Here is a 15,945-nt window from a genome sequence, read left to right as displayed (position 1 = left end):
TGAGCCATGGAAGAGAAGCTCAAATAGTGTGCCCTTCATATTTGCGGTTCTGAGGCTCTAGCGGGACTAACACTTGCCTTCCAAGTCTCCACAAGAATTCACCTAACACATATTTCTAATCCAAAAAAACACTACAAACCGAGAGCTGAAAGAGTTCTAAAATCCCACCTGATTGTCCAGAAAACCCATACAAAACCATCTCCACCTTATCCAAAGGGATTTTTATGATATCATAGAACTCACCTTGGAAGAGCAACCTCTTTTATTGCAAGAGAATTAAAATGGAATGCCTTATTTTAATTATTATTTTTTTTAAGTGAGGCAATTGGGGTTAAGTGACTTGCCCAGGGTCACACAGCTAGTAAGTGTCAAGTGTCTGAGGCCACATTTGAACTCAGGTACTCCTGACTCCAAGGCCGGTGCTCTATCCACTGCGCCACCTAGCTGCCCCGGAATGCCTTATTTTAAAAGGGGGACTGTCAAATCTAAACTCTCTCTTCTAACTTAAAATGTCCCTTGAAAATGCTTAACAGTTTGAAGTACAGTTATTCTAGGCTATACTTAGAATACCAGAATGCTATTTAAAAATAGCACAAGAAAACAAGGCAAAACAAAATGCCTCATTCTAGAAAACAGAAGGAATCAAGAATATCATAATCTGACTTATCCTATCAGAGCTAAGACCTAGACAGGTTTTTTTCCCCTTTTCTATATTTATTCGGAGTGTAGCATGCTCTCTTACTAATCAAGGAGAAATTGCTGTACCTCTCCTGTAGAGGTAGGTTGTCTCTCTGCTGCAAAGGATGAAAAACCAAATAAGATTTCTGGCTCGTTTTTTGTAAATGTTAATAAGAGTTGTCATGTCATGGAAATAACAGGTTGCCCAACTGCCAATAAAACCTATGAATAGACTGGATGACTAATTGGGAGCTGCAGATTTTCAGATGGCAATGATATCTATAAAGAAGGGCAGCTAGGTGGCACAGTAGATTAGAGCGCCAGTTCTGAAGGGCCCAGAGTCAAGAAGACTCATCTTCCTGAGGTCAAATCTGGCCTCAGACACTTACTAGCTGTGTGACCCTGGGTAAGTCACTTAACCCTGTTTGCCTCAGTTTCCTCATCTGCCAAATGAGCTGGAGAAGGAAATGGCAAAATGCTTTAGTATTTTTGCCAAGAAAACCCCAAATGGGGTCATGAAGAGTCAGACTTGACTGAGAAACTACTGAACAAAATCTTCACAGACTTTCACCATAAGATTATGAAGGAAGGGACCAGTTTTGTTTTTGTTTTTCCTAGCTATTTGGTTTTAAATTAGAAGCTAAGCAAAGAATACTAAAGATGATCATTTTAACTGCCCTTGATTTCATAGAAAGTGAGTTTTGTTATTCCCAGTGATGTGGCCTGAAGCACAGACATGGGATATACACTGCTTTTTTCCCCCCCTCTCCTCTTTTTTTTTTTTTTTTGGCAGGGCAATGAGGGTTAAGTGACTTGCCCAGGGTCACACAGCTAGTTAAGTGTCAAGTGTCTGAGGCTGGATTTGAACTCAGGTCCTCCTGAATCCACTGCACCACCTAGCTGCCCTCCTCCCCCTCTCCTCTTAATAGCAGTACTCAGTGACTTTAAGCAAGGAGTACAGAAGGCTGAGCTATGGTCATGGAGACCAAGTTCTGACTCATGAAAGGCAGCAAAGTCAAGCCAACAAGTTAACAAGCATTTATTAAACAAACCCTTTGAGCCTCAGTTTTCCTATGTTTAAAATGAGGGGGATTAAACGCAGTGGTCTCTAAGTTCTGATCCGTTCCCAGATCTATGATGATCCTACAATAGTGTTGCTTACTGTGTGCCTTGGCAATAGGGAATTATTTTGGTCTTTCTCATGGACAAAGAACGAAGAACCATATTTAGATTACAGCAAATTCTATCTGGTTGGTATGAGGCCTCTTCCTTTCATCCTATTCAGATTAAAGGAGGTGAAGGATTTTTTAAAGACAGAGGTGACAGACAACTAGATTCCAAGAAACAATTTCCACAGCTGTTGCAAAACACTCATTGTTACTGTCATTCCTTTAACAACCATAATTATAAAATAACCAGGAATTATTAGAGGAAGAAGAACTAAAGTATTATTTTTGAAATTTGCTTGCTTTCTTGCAGGATGCAGAAAATAAAGAATTTAGTCAAACTAGGGACAAGGTGTCATCTTACCATCGCATGGGGTACAAACTGAAACCGTACCGGTCTGTACTAGAAAGGAGCTGGTAATGTACTCATCATCAGTGTCAGAGTCCTGAACTGGCTGGATGGCACTAGTACTTAGCAACCACCTCTGGTTGTCATGGAGATTGGGTGATGGAGGAGGGGAATGTGTATGCTCAATAACTGATGGACTAGATGAGGAGGATGGCATGGGAGGACCTAGGAAAAAATAAAAAAAAAAATTTCAAATATGGATCAAAATAATGTACAAGGGACCAATCAAGTCCTCACTCTTTTATTATGAAGAAATTAAAGAAACAAACAATAATGCAGATCTCTTTAAATTGATAACAGCAACCATTGGATTCAGTAAACAGTTCGAAAGTACGATGAGACAAAAGTAACTATAAGCAGAAATATGACACGGCTCCTCCAAGATTTAGATTTAAACAACTTGTTATATATTATACTCTGGTTTTCTTCGATGGGTGACCCCGGAAAGTCTTAAATTACGAACTCACAGTTTGTTCTGGACTAAGCAGGCAGAAATGTTTGCAAAGCAAACATACACACACCTGCACGAGTCCTCAGCTTTACCATAATTCACTGTCCTACTGAACAAATAGGCAGATGCAAGTAGCCATAGGTCAAGATCCCTGCCTGCTCACAAGAATTAATAAGGTAAGCCCAACTAAGAAATAACTGGGAAGGCATTTATTTTGTGAAACATATATGTTCCCAATGCAGAGAAATCTGTCATACTATATTGTATTAGTTCAGCAGAGGTCACCTGCATCAAATGTTTGCGTGTGTGTGTGCGTGCATGTGTGTGCATGTGTGTGTTTAATTCAGAATCATAGACTTTTGAAATAAGAAGGAAACTCATGGATCCTATATTTGAGAAATCTGTCACTTTCCTGACATATGTTCATCCTCTTTGAAAACCTCTAGAGCAGAGGAACCTACTAATTCCAGAGGCCATCCATTCCCCTTCTGGACAGTTCTGTTAGGAGGTTTTGCCTTAAATGGAGCCTAAATTTGCTTTCTAGAAATCTCCAGGGTCTTATCATTATCCACCGGATAATCCTTCACTTGAATATTACTGCTTTTACATTTTCTTATTACATTCTCTCTCATATCTTCTTCATCATTTCCAGTGCCTTTCTCCCTGCCTACAAACATATTTAAATTTTTTCTTTTTTGAAACAAACAAAACATTCTTCCTTCAACCTTTCAGTACACTCAAACTTCCATTTATTTTCTCATCCCTTTCCCTGCTACACTTGTTGAGCCAAGTCTACACTCACCACTTACACTTAATCACCACTGCCTTTTCCTTTGATTCCTTGTAATGGGGCTTCTAGCCCTAGTACTCAACAAAAATTGACCTCTCAAAGGTCATAAAAAGACATCTCAATTTCCAATTTCAGTTACCCTTTTAAAAAACAAAAACCTTAATGTTCCTTAACCACACTATAACATTCTTTTGCCCTGATAATTAATTGTCCTGGCTTCCATGATACTACTTTTGCTTGACTTTCCTTTTATCTTTCTCATTTCTTTTCTCTGTATCCTTTATTAGCTCTTCTTTCTACTTCCTTAATGTACATTTCTTCTAGGTTTGGACCTTAGTCTTCTCTCACTATTCAATTATTTAGTTCCATGGTTTTAACTATTACTTCTATATGGATGACTTCCAACTCTACATCTATAATAAATTTTTGTGGAATCAAATTGAATAAAATCCTGAGTTCCATACTTAAATTTCCAATTGTCTACTGAACATTTCTACCTCGAGGTTCTGGCACCTCAATGTATCCAAAACTGAAAATCTCATCATCTTTCCCCCTGCACTGAGTCTTATTCATGACACTTTCCTATTTTATTAATAATATTGTCTAAGTTTATTCTCCTTGTTCAAATTCTCAGAGTCATCTTGGATACCCTCCTAATGGCTGTATATAACCAAAGAAAACCTATGAATAATATAATTGACATAGACTTTAAGTAGAAGAAATGTGCAGTTCTTCAGAATCTATGGGATTCTGAAAATGCATGAAAATACATGAAAATGAACAGTATCTCAAAACAAGTTAATAGTAAGTATTTACATTCAATCCCACAACAGGTTATAGCTTGTCCCATAGATTTGCACAGTGTAATGCAAATAGTTGGTTCCTAAGAATTTGTGTTGGATATAGCTCTACTATAGCTCCTTTATACTGAACTTATTATTCTAGGATAGTATATTATACATCCCTGACTCTCAAGGAATTGCAATCTATTTGGGGCAAGGATACATTAATGACAGAACTGTCAAATAATCTTCAAAATATTTCAATAAAGATCTTTAAAGTCATCACTAAGAATATTCTTTGCTCCTGAGACAACAATTCTTCTAGACATAAATGCCTTAATTGATGGTTCCATGAATTGCTACGGCCACAAGCTTGGCTATCTGGTGGCCAACCGTACAGTGATGCCAATATAAGTGAATACCAATATACGGTAACTCCTATAGGAGTTCAGAGAAGGAAGTCAACTTTGTGTCCTGGAATAGTTATAGTGGCTTCACACTGTTGATATTTGAATTGATTCTTGAAAGATAGTCAGGGAAACAGGAAGTAACTTCATGTGAAGAACACAGATTTCCTTTCAAACAGCTGGATGAAAATTTGATCATTGTATTCTTTTTCTGATATTATTTGTATCTATGATATAATTTGTATATGAATATATTTGTATCTCTTCATATATGTAGAATTTATTGACAGCCTTATATACCCACTGACTATACCACAAGAAATAGTACTTTTGTTAAGTATCTCAAAGAGAAGTATAGAAAAGAAGCAATGTTAAGAATCTATGGCATTAGGATCACAGATAATTAATAGTATCTTAATTTGAGCATTGGAAAACATTCATAATTAATTCTATTGCTAAAAGATAAAAGGAAAGTCAAATTGCATGCTAAATTTTCATATATTTGAATTTTTTTTAAAAATTGCTTGTTCTCCTAAGCAATATATTTTGAAAGACATTTTGGTTCTTAACTATAGAGCTAGACAATTATACCTGGGGAAAAACCCACCTCACTACCACCATAAGGATTAAATTATCTCAGTTGGTGTTCCAAATAATACTAATAAAGAGGGCCACTAATAAAGAGAAACAACTTTACGTAGGCTCCCATTCAAGTAGAATCGTAATGTTAGTATGTAAAACCTTTTAAAAATGGAACAGTTGGGGGGTGAGGGGTGAGGAGCAAATTACTAAGTGGAACATCGTCCCACCCATAGATGGAGCACTGTGTCTAAAAACCAAGGTTGGTTAATGCCTCCAACTTAGATTTAGAGTGTTTCACCCACAGCATTAACATACACTGACAACAAGGTATTGGAATGGAAAATTGTACAGTGTCATTTTACCCTCTAGTGACAAGTTCACTTGAACAACAGTAGCAGCACCAGAGTTTTGTGGAATGTGATGACATAGTATCTTCCCTCCTTGTAAATGAATAACACATTGTTGGTAATTCCTTGGATTGCTTGCCTTCTGTTTTTTCTTTCAGACTACATGTTAAGTCACTCTCATTTCTGATTTGTTTCTGGTTCGGGTTTTGTTTGGTTTGGGGTTTCTGGTCAGATCATAACAACAAGTCCTATGACCAAAGCCAGACCTCAAAATGAAGGTTCCCTAGGCACAGTAAGACCATTATGCCCCTCCCCTACCTGTGCTGTCTGACCTTCATTTACCAGAAGCTTCACTGTAATACATAGGACTTGACTCATTACAAAATATCTTCAGATCACAGAGAACAGAATATTCTAGAACTGAAATATATACATACATTTAGGAATATTACTATTAAAAAGCATGGCAGCCTTCCTAGACACAAATCATCCTCCCACATCCAGTGTGTCCTAGGCAACTGCCTACCTAGCAATTTATTCCTAGTCCTGGCTCTGCCTGTGACATGTCAATCAATCAAACAACAGGCATTTATTATATGCTTGCTATGTCACACGAACTCTCTTAAATGCTGGGGATAACAAAGAAAAAGTCCAAATAGTCCCTCCCCTCCATGGGCTTACATTCTAATGAGAAGACACTACAAACAGGTATCTAGAAGTCACATACAGATGGAAGGTGACCTTAGAGGTAGGACACAAACATCTGGGGAGCATCAGGAAAGGCTTCTTGCAGAAGGTGATGTCTGAGCTGAGTATTACAGGAAAATAGATGAACTCTTTCTCTCCACTGGTCTGCCATACCGGATCCAGATTGTCACCTGAGTCTCATTTAGTTGAAATCTGTCTTTTTTTTTCTGAAATATTCCTTCAGAGTGAGCTCTGCCTTGCTTCTAAAGGGCCACTTGCAGCCAAAGCGCTGCCTGTCATTCCTGATGAAATATCTGATTTATATTGTTTATACTGTGCTTATTTTCAGATGACTTCTGTATGTTTATGGATTGCTTCCTTTTTTTTTTCTTCCTAAAAAAAAAAGTCTAGTCTGTAGAAACCTGCCATAGACAACACAGACTGCTAGGGTTGGAAAGTACCTTGAAGACCATGAAGCCCAACTCCTTTGGTTTCAAGATTAGAAGGGAGAGGTTCATGGAGGTCAAAGGGGCTTGCTCAAGGTCGACAGCTAGTTAATGGCAGAGCTGAGATTCAAACTAGACAGCCGACTTCTACTGCCCAGCTCTCTCCACCAGACTGAGCTACCTCAGACTATTCAGTCCTTTATCTACTAAATCTTCAAGAGAAGGAATCAAGAAGAAAACACGATGAGAGGAGGATTAAATGACAGCAGTTTTCAAGAAAACTCCCCTTCCTTCTAAGACTGACTCCAATCCCTCTGAGATTACTTCCCGTTTACATCGTATGTATCTTGTACTATACAAAGCTACTTGCATGTTGTCCCCTAATTAGAACATGAAGTGTTTCTCTCTCTCTCTCTCTTTTTAAAAAATAACCTCTATATTTAGCATTTTGCCTGAAATACTGGGAGCCCTTAATGCTTGTTGACCAATTGACTAAAAACTCCCCTTATGAAAACAAACAAAAAAAAGTTTCTGAACAAAATTGGTAACAAAAATAGAGGAATAAAGAGGGGGAGATGGACTGTCTTGGAATTTTGGATCATCTCCATTTGTACTAATTTATTCCTGAAAAAAAATGTTTTTAATGTGGACCCAAACGATGTATAAATTCAAGACTCTGTGGTGCCACATCCAGCTCCTTGAAATCATTCATCAGTATTTATTAAGCAGAATGTACTATGTTAGGCACTGGGGAACAAAGAATGAAATAATCCCTATTCCCAAGGTGCTTATATTCTTATTGGTATGCAATATATGCATATGTAGTATAAATATAACATTTACATATATGTATATCTAATGCAAATACAAGGTAATTTAAGAGGAAGGGCACTAGGAGTTGGAGGGATCTGGAAAGGGATCAGTGAGCAAAAGAATGGAGTAGGAAAATGGGAGGGTGAAGAAAGGGTAGGTCATTTGGAGCCAAAAATTTTTGCCTCTTTTTTAAATGCAGTCAGTACTAGGTGGTGTGTCAAGTAATGAGGTTGAATTTTTAATCAGCACACCAGAACTTAAGACAACACATAAATGGTAAGTTTGAGAGACCAAATACTTAGCCAGCCATGGGGCTAAAGATCAAAGGAATTCCTGGAATCTTTCTTTGGGAACTGTCACCAAAGTAAGTTATGAAGCTCCTCTCACTGGCTACTTGACACACACATCTTTTAATTGTGGATATGATACAGAAACAGCTGAAGGTCCTTGGGAGGTAGGTCACATGAACGAACTGGGTAATCCTTTTTTTGGGGGGGGTTTAAAAAAATATATTATGACTGGGTCTAAGTCCAGTCCATTCATAAAATGAGGGGTTGGACAAGATGATCTCTCCAGTCTCTTCCAACCACTGTGATTTTCTTGTGTGACTAATTCTTTAATTCAAAACTCCCTTGACATCACTGTCCAATTTTCTCCTCCTTGTTCAGCTTCAGATAACAAGGTAAGCCCTTCTCGGGCCATTTGCTCTTGTCTCTTCTGTCGGTTCACCCCTTTAATAATCCCCCACACCATAATTTCCAGTCTCTCCCTGTTTTTCTCGCTTCTTGTTTTTCTTCCTACAACAAACATGCCTAAATCTCCCCCAGTCTTAAAAAACCCTTGATTTGACCCTCAAACTATCATCCTGTCCTCCTTCTACAGTTAAACTTCTAGGACTTAACACAGAAGATGGTTGCCTACACACGTTACATCAACTTTTCTTCAAGTTCTCTATTCTGATAGGATTTCCAATTTTCAATTTTCAATTGAAACTAGTCTCTCCAAGGTTACCAGCGATCATCATATCCGATAGCCTTTTCTTAGTCCTCATCCCTCTTGGCCTCTCCAAAGCCTAGGTCAGTATGAATCAATTCCTCCTGGAAACCTTTCTTTTCAGGGATTTCATGACACTTCTTTCTCCAGGTTCCTCTCCCATCTCCCTGCCCATCCCTTCTTAAAATCTTTAGCTAGACCACCATCCACCTGCCACCACTCTGTGTCTCTGCCCCACCCCCACCACCCCAGTACTAGAGCCTTTTCTCTTCTCTCTCTATACTGTCCCTCTCGGTGATTTCTCTCATCAGTCCCAATGGGTCTAACATCTCTCTGCAGAGGATTCCTAAGTTTTCAGTATTACTTTTTCTTCTGAACTCCAGGCCTTACATCACCAACTATGCACTGCACATTTCCAACTGTGTATCTCTTAAGCACCACAAATCATCATGTCAAAAACTATTATCTACCCCTAAATCTCTCTTTTTTACCTTCCCTATTTAAATCTAGAGAAATAGAATTCTTAAAAAACATTGTTTCTTTGAGTAACCCAAATTTACAAAATCACCCTCTATTCCTCCCCTCTCCCTCACTTCTCATATCTAATCACTTGCCAAATTGTGTCAACTTTATCTCCACCTTAACTCTTATATTAATTACTACCCCCCCCCCAAATCATCTTTTGGCTAGACTATTAAAATAACTTCCTAACTGGTCTTTGGGCCTCCAGTCTCTCCCATCTTTAATGCACCTTTTATAGGTAGATAGCAAAATGGGCAGCTAGGTGGCAAAGTAGATACAGTACCAGGCCTGGTGTCAAGGAATCTCATCTTCCTGAGTTCAAATCTGGCCCCAGAAATGGTATGTATGTAAGTATGTGTAGACATGCATGTAGGTGAGTATGTGTGTTTACACGTGTATATTTGCATGCATGTATATGTATATATTTTTATATGAGTCACTTAAGCCTGTTTGCCCAAGTTTGTAGAAGGAAATAGCAAACCACTCCAGTAGTATCTTTGCCAAGAAAACTCCAAAGAGTGTCATGAAGAGTCAAACACAGCTGAGCAACAGCAAAGCAAAACCATATTGCTAAAGCGTAGGTCTACCCATGTCATTTCCTTGCTAAAAAAAAAAGTTCCCAGTGGATAAAAAGAAAACAGAAACTCCTGTGTTTGGCACTCCAAGTCCTCTCCAATCTGGTTCCAACCTACCTTTCCAAAGCTTACTGTGTGGTACTCCCCATATACATTCTATGCTTCAGCCAAACTGGCTGACTTACACAATGTTCTCCTGTCTCTCTGCCTTGGCACACACAGGCTGTTCCCTGGGCCCACAACACATAGGTCTTTCTCACCTCCACCTAGTAGAAGCTCAAACTTTCTTCAAGTTTTGGCCCATGTCATCTCCTACAAAAGGCCTTCCCCTGTCACCTTCTCTCCTTCGTGCCCCACTGAAATTAATTTTTATATATATTTTTCATTGGGTGTAATTCTTTTTCCTGTCAAGGGAATGAAGACTCTCAGAGAGCAATAACTGTTTGCTTTTTGTCTTTGCATCTCCAGTACCAAGCATACTGTCTGGCACATAGTAGGTGCTGTATAAAAGCTTTCCAAATGAAGGAATGAAGAAAACCTAGACACTGTGAGGATGAAGTGGTGATTTGTATGACATAATATTTGAAGAGAAACAGACTCCTGTTTGTAGGAAGAGAAATAAATGTTGGGGGAAGAATTTCCTATTTTCCACTAACTTACAGGATTTCCACCATGGGATTCCAAGAGCCTCCGTTCTTATTTAATGGTCAGAGAATTTGGTTCATTAAATGTTCCCTCCCCTCTGTACTTAGGGTAGCAACCAAAATATTTGGCTAGCTTGTCCAGGTGTCATATTTCCTGCACTAATGGGCTGTCGATCACAGATTTCCTTTTGTGGTTCTAGAGGACCTTGCATTTTTATCCAGGAGCTTCCCCCACACACACCCTTAGGAGTAAACTTCATAAAACCTGCAAAAGTATCAGATATCAGAATGTACAATTATTAAGAGCCACAAGTTGGGCAGACACTATAAAAGTCTGAATATGCACTTTGAATTCTCTCACCAACTTCAGGCTCACTTTTTTCTATTCACTTTCTACTTCGTGACCTCATTGCGTGTTGAAGATAAATTGAAATTCATTTTGTGATGGGAATAAAGGACAAAAACAAGTCATATAATATACAAGTGGCCTGTTAATGATTTGAATAAGGTAAAAGAAAAACAGGCTAAAACAGCATAACTTAGAGTAAGCATTTAAATAATGCTTTGAGGTTAGCAAAATGCTTTACAAATATCTCATTTGATTCACAAAACAACCTTGTTAGGCAGGTGTTATCATTCATTACCCCCCCTTTTACAGATGAAGAAAGTGAGAATGGGAGAAGTTAATTGACTTGATCAGAAGTGTCAGAGGCAGGATTTGAATTTGGATCTTTCTAACTTTGGGTCCTGCATTCTATCCAGTGAGCTACTTAGGAGCCACTTATAAATGTGAATTATTTTTGTTGTTGTTATCATTATCATTAACTAGCATTTATAGTTTTCTTTAAGACTGTTTGAGGCAGGGGCAGGTAGGTGGCACAGTGGATAAAGCACTGGCCCTGGATTCAGGAGGACCTGAGTTCAAATCCGGTCTCAGACACTTGACACTTACTAGCTGTGTGACCCTGGGCAGGTCACTTGACCCTCACTGACCCCCCCCCCAAAAAAAAAACCACAACTGCCTGAGGTGGCCAGGATATGCAGTGGATAGAGTAGAGCATGGCGTCAGGAAGATGGAAATTCAAATCCAACCTCAGATATGGCCTAGTTGTATGACCTTGGGCAAGTCACCTAACCTTTTCCTGCCTCAATTTCCTCAACTGTAAAAGGGGGAAAATAAAAGGCACCTATGAAAAGCCAGGACACTTAAGTGATGAAGTAGATAGAGTGCCAGCCGTGAAATCAGGGAGACTCATCTTCTTGAGTTCAAATCCAGCCTCAGACACTTATTAGCTATGTGAACCCAGGCAAGTCACTTCCTCAGTTTCTTCACCTGTCAAATGAGCTGGAGAAGGAAATGGCAAACCTCTCCAGTATCTCTGCCAAGAAAACCCCAAATGGGGTCACAAGGAGTCAGATGCAACTGGAAATGACTGAACAATAACCTCCAATAACTGTTGTAAGGACCAAATGAGATTATTGTAAAAGCATTTGTTTTTGTTTTATTTTTTTTTTAAAAAGCACTTAGCACAGTGCCTGACATGTAGTTGGCCCCTTTAACTACCCACTCCCAAGGTTTGCAAAGTATTTTACAAATATTATCACATGTTGTCCTCACAACAACTCTAAGAACCAGATGCTATAATTATCCTCATTTTATACATGAGGAAACTGAGGCAGCCAGAGATTAAGTAATGTGCCCAGGGTCACTTTTATCCTTGAAGCTACAATTCTCAATACTCAGATAAAGAACAGACTGGGTCCAAGAATAGATTTAAGAGGTTCATAACGGAACTTGCTTTAAATTATTTAAAAATTCAAATTACATTTAAAAATAATCTTCAGCACTGAAACTCTTTATTGCCTAGGAACTTCTGTCCAAAGAACCCACAGAGGCCTATAAGGGATGTTATTTAAAGTGTCCTGTATTATTCTTCACATCTCAAAATTCTATTTCTCTAAGATTCACAACCAACTCTCCCATTTGGGCACTGGAAAACATCACATAGGTGTGCACCTGCAGAGACAATTACTTTTTTTGCTTTAAAGACTACAGTTTTTAACCTTAAAGATCAACTCCATCTTAAATATACCACTGGTCTATAAACATGATTTAGGGCTTTTTCTTACTAAGAATCATCTTAGAAACATGATCTTTGTATCATAAGAGGTAACTTTTTAAAGATTCTTATTAACCCTTTCTTAGTTTTGATGTGGTTTTAACAAAATTCAATCATATGCTTAGATGACTTGATGTTTATAAGAAAATACACTAAGGTGGTAACAGCACTTCCAGGGAAATTTAGAACAGATATTAAAAATTACTCATAGTCCTTGTGGTTCTGTTTTCAAATGACCCTGAAGGTACCACCTCTAGCTTCCTCTGGTTTCACAGAAAGTTTTCTTATGGGGCTCACTGCCACATAAGTCCCATTCAAGCCCATATATTTTGCTTAAATCACCAAATGAAGGATATACGACTCTGTGGAAAGTTGTATTCAGAAAATATTCCCTGATCTTTGACATTTGGAGTTTTAATGGTTATTCACTACTTAAATCTGAAGGATTTCCAACACTAACCAATGGATGTACAGCTGCTTGTTGGGAAACAAACTGACAAATTCTTAGAAAGCTTCGATTACAAGGAAAATAACGCAATAAATCCTTGGGGGAAGTGAGATAATTGATAACTACATTTTTTAGAATACAGCTGAGCTCATGAACAGCTAGACACATCTAATTCAGCCACATTCCACAGAATGCCAACAATGAACAACCTGGCAAGGATAGCCCGGTACAAAACTTTGAGCCAAGTATATTTAGTGAGTTGTCCATTGGTTTGGTGGAGTTAGATCTGCTTACAGATCAACATTTATTAAGAACCTAATATAGGTATTGAATTGTTGGGTGGGAAAAGATAAAGAATCAAGTAGATATAATAGTTTATAAGATAAATGGATTTAGATAATTCAAACACAGACAAAACTCTGATCCTCAAGGTATAGAATTAAAAATAAATACATGGGGCAGCCAGGTGGTGCAGTGGATAAAGCACCGGCCCTGGATTCAGGAGGACCTGAGTTCAAATCCGGCCTCAGACACTTGACACTTACTAGCTGTGTGACCCTGGGCAAGTCACTTAACCCTCGTTGCCCCTCCCCAAATAAATATGAAATACATGATTACTCATAATTAGAGAGTGCTTGCTGAGATTATTTTCCATTTGCACTATATATTGGGCAAGCATTGTATGGATAATTATTTTCATGATGTCTCCCCCAAATACATGGTGAGCTCCTTGAGGGAAGGGAATGCTTTTGGTTTGGGGGGGTGGTCCCAGAACTTACTTAGCACACTGCCTGTCACACAGTAAATTTCTAATAAATGTTTGTTGACTGACTGGATGATCAATCTATCTATTGATCATCCATACACATACATTTTTGGAGGTGGTATTAGATAGCTTCAGTTGACCAGAAGCAGGTATAAAGGTGAGACAAGACTTCATAATATAAGTATTGCATAAACTGTTATAAAGTTTTAGGAAAAGAAGGAAAAATGGTATTTTCTGTAGGAGAGAGGAAAAAAATAGTGTGATGACAGAAGGGCAAATACAAAGATGATGAAAGAAGGTTGAGCCTCATATATGTGTGAGAATGCTATGGAAGTCTCTTTGTTTGAAGTGGAGAGTTGATTCAGGAAGATGAATGTAAAAAGATGAAGAAGAAGGTGGTGTGCGTAATTGGTGGAGTGCTTTGAAATATGTCATTAGGGATTTGGACTTGATGTCACAGACATTTTATGTAAAAGGGAGAACCTTCAAGAGATGTGTATACATACACATGTATATGTGTGTATATATGCATATGTAAATAGCCATGTGTGTTTATGTATGTAGATATGTATGCATGTACTTATTTATTAATTTATTTACTTATTTATTTACCTATCTTTCTATCTAGCTATCTAGCTGTGGACAGAATTTGTATCCAGCTTTATGATGGTAGAAGAAAAGGCTGGTTCATCGTCTGCTCACTAAGTGCAATTAAGGAATTTCTGCCGATAGGCTTTGATGGGTTGCTCCAGTAAAATCTTGAAATAACACAAACCCCAAAGGATCAAAAGTCAATGGAGGGTTAAATGGTGGGAACAAGTAGGCTGCAAACATATTTCCAATGACTACCTATGACCAAGAAGTGGTATGAGGGTCATCATTCTAGAAATATGTGATCGGGGCATCTAGGTGGTACAGTGGATAAAGCACTGGCCCTGGTTTCAGGAAGACCTGAGTTCAAATCCGGCCTCAGACATTTGACACTTACTAGCTGTGTGACCCTGGGTAAGTCACTTAACCCCAATTGCCTCACCAAAAAAAAAGGAAGAAGAAGAAAAAGAAAGAAAGAAATACATGATTAGTAAAGAAAGTGGACCAGTCATGCAATGAGAACAGGGGAAAATGGATAAGCAATCTGATTGCTCCATTGGTATCCATGAAATGTTTGTTGTTGTTTTTTTAAATCCTAGGGGAAGGGCTCAAATCCACTGACTAGATCCTTCATGGAGGATCTATGAGAAAACACAGAAAAGAATTGCTCAAGAGGAGAATACATTCACTAATGGGTTGAAATTTGGACTGACGGAGGCAAAGAATAGACTCGCCTAGATGAGATCACTGACCCAATGAAGTTAATATCTTGAACCCTGCAAGAGTTCTTCTGGATTCTAATAGTGTCAGAAAGGTAACATGGTATAGCAGAAAGAGTACTGAATCCAGGATCAGCAGTTCTTCTTGCTATCTGTGTGACCTTAGGAGATTCACTTCATCTCTCTCAGTTTGTTTCTGCACTTGTAAAATGAAGGGATTGGACCATGTAACTCTTGAGGTCCCGTCTTCCTTTTAACATTTCATGATTCTCCTTGAGATAGAGGTCAAGACTAGAAAATAAAGGAAAATTATTTCTGATTTGACGATGTGTCACTTTATAAGTTTTTTCAGATTCGACCAAACTCTCTCTCCTATGTCAGAGAGGTCATTCATAAAAATGCTTTCATTCCAGGGGGAAAAAAAGTGATATAGTAGAAAGACTCCTGATAATAAAACAACCTGAGTTTTCATGCTGAGTAATTATTCCATAATTAACTACCTATGTGATCTTGTGCAAGGGAGGTCACCTTTCTGAGCCTCAGTTTCCTCAAATAAGATATTGTACTAGATGTGATTCCAATTTTAACATTCTAGTGTTTTATTCTATGAAAGTGGTGTTGCATAAGGAAATAGAAATACAGCAAATGCCCATTGATTAAGGAATGGCTAAACAAACTGTGGTAGATGAAAGTGATAGAGTATTATTGATCTGTAAGCAACCAGGAAAATAATACAGAAGTGTGTCAAGATATTTGAACTTATGCACAGAGAAATAAGCAAATTCGGGAAAAAATAATAGACAATCTATTAAATTGTAAATAGGAAGAATATGAACAACAAAACTATGAATACTTTGCACTTATAATAATTGAACATAGCCCTTTCAAAGGAAAGGATATGCCAATGTGAATCCCTTTTCTTTTTCTTTCTTTTTTTTTTTTTTAACAGAGGTAAAATGACTATGGATATGGAACATGACCAATCTCGAGTGTTACATCGGCTAGTTTT

General features: G+C 38.2%; 1 protein-coding gene across 7 annotated transcripts in view; it reads right to left on the bottom strand.

Moving 5' to 3' along the window:
• Nucleotides 1–15,945, bottom strand: part of TENM3 (teneurin transmembrane protein 3) — a 1,675,137-nt gene that overhangs the window by 346,100 nt on the left and 1,313,092 nt on the right. For 3 of the 7 annotated variants that reach the window (XM_043970127.1, XM_043970130.1, XM_043970129.1), the window contains exon 2: nt 2,209–2,418. The exons of the other annotated variants lie outside the window; for them this stretch is intronic. In XM_043970127.1, coding sequence (XP_043826062.1) covers nt 2,209–2,410 — 202 coding nt within the window. In that variant the 5' untranslated portion in view covers nt 2,411–2,418. The remainder of the gene's footprint in view (nt 1–2,208; nt 2,419–15,945) is intronic. 7 annotated transcript variants of the gene reach the window in all.

Source organism: Dromiciops gliroides, chromosome 6 (assembly GCF_019393635.1).
Source record: "Dromiciops gliroides isolate mDroGli1 chromosome 6, mDroGli1.pri, whole genome shotgun sequence".
Taxonomy (NCBI): Eukaryota; Metazoa; Chordata; class Mammalia; order Microbiotheria; family Microbiotheriidae; genus Dromiciops; species Dromiciops gliroides.
This window is presented reverse-complemented; position numbering and strand designations above follow the sequence as displayed.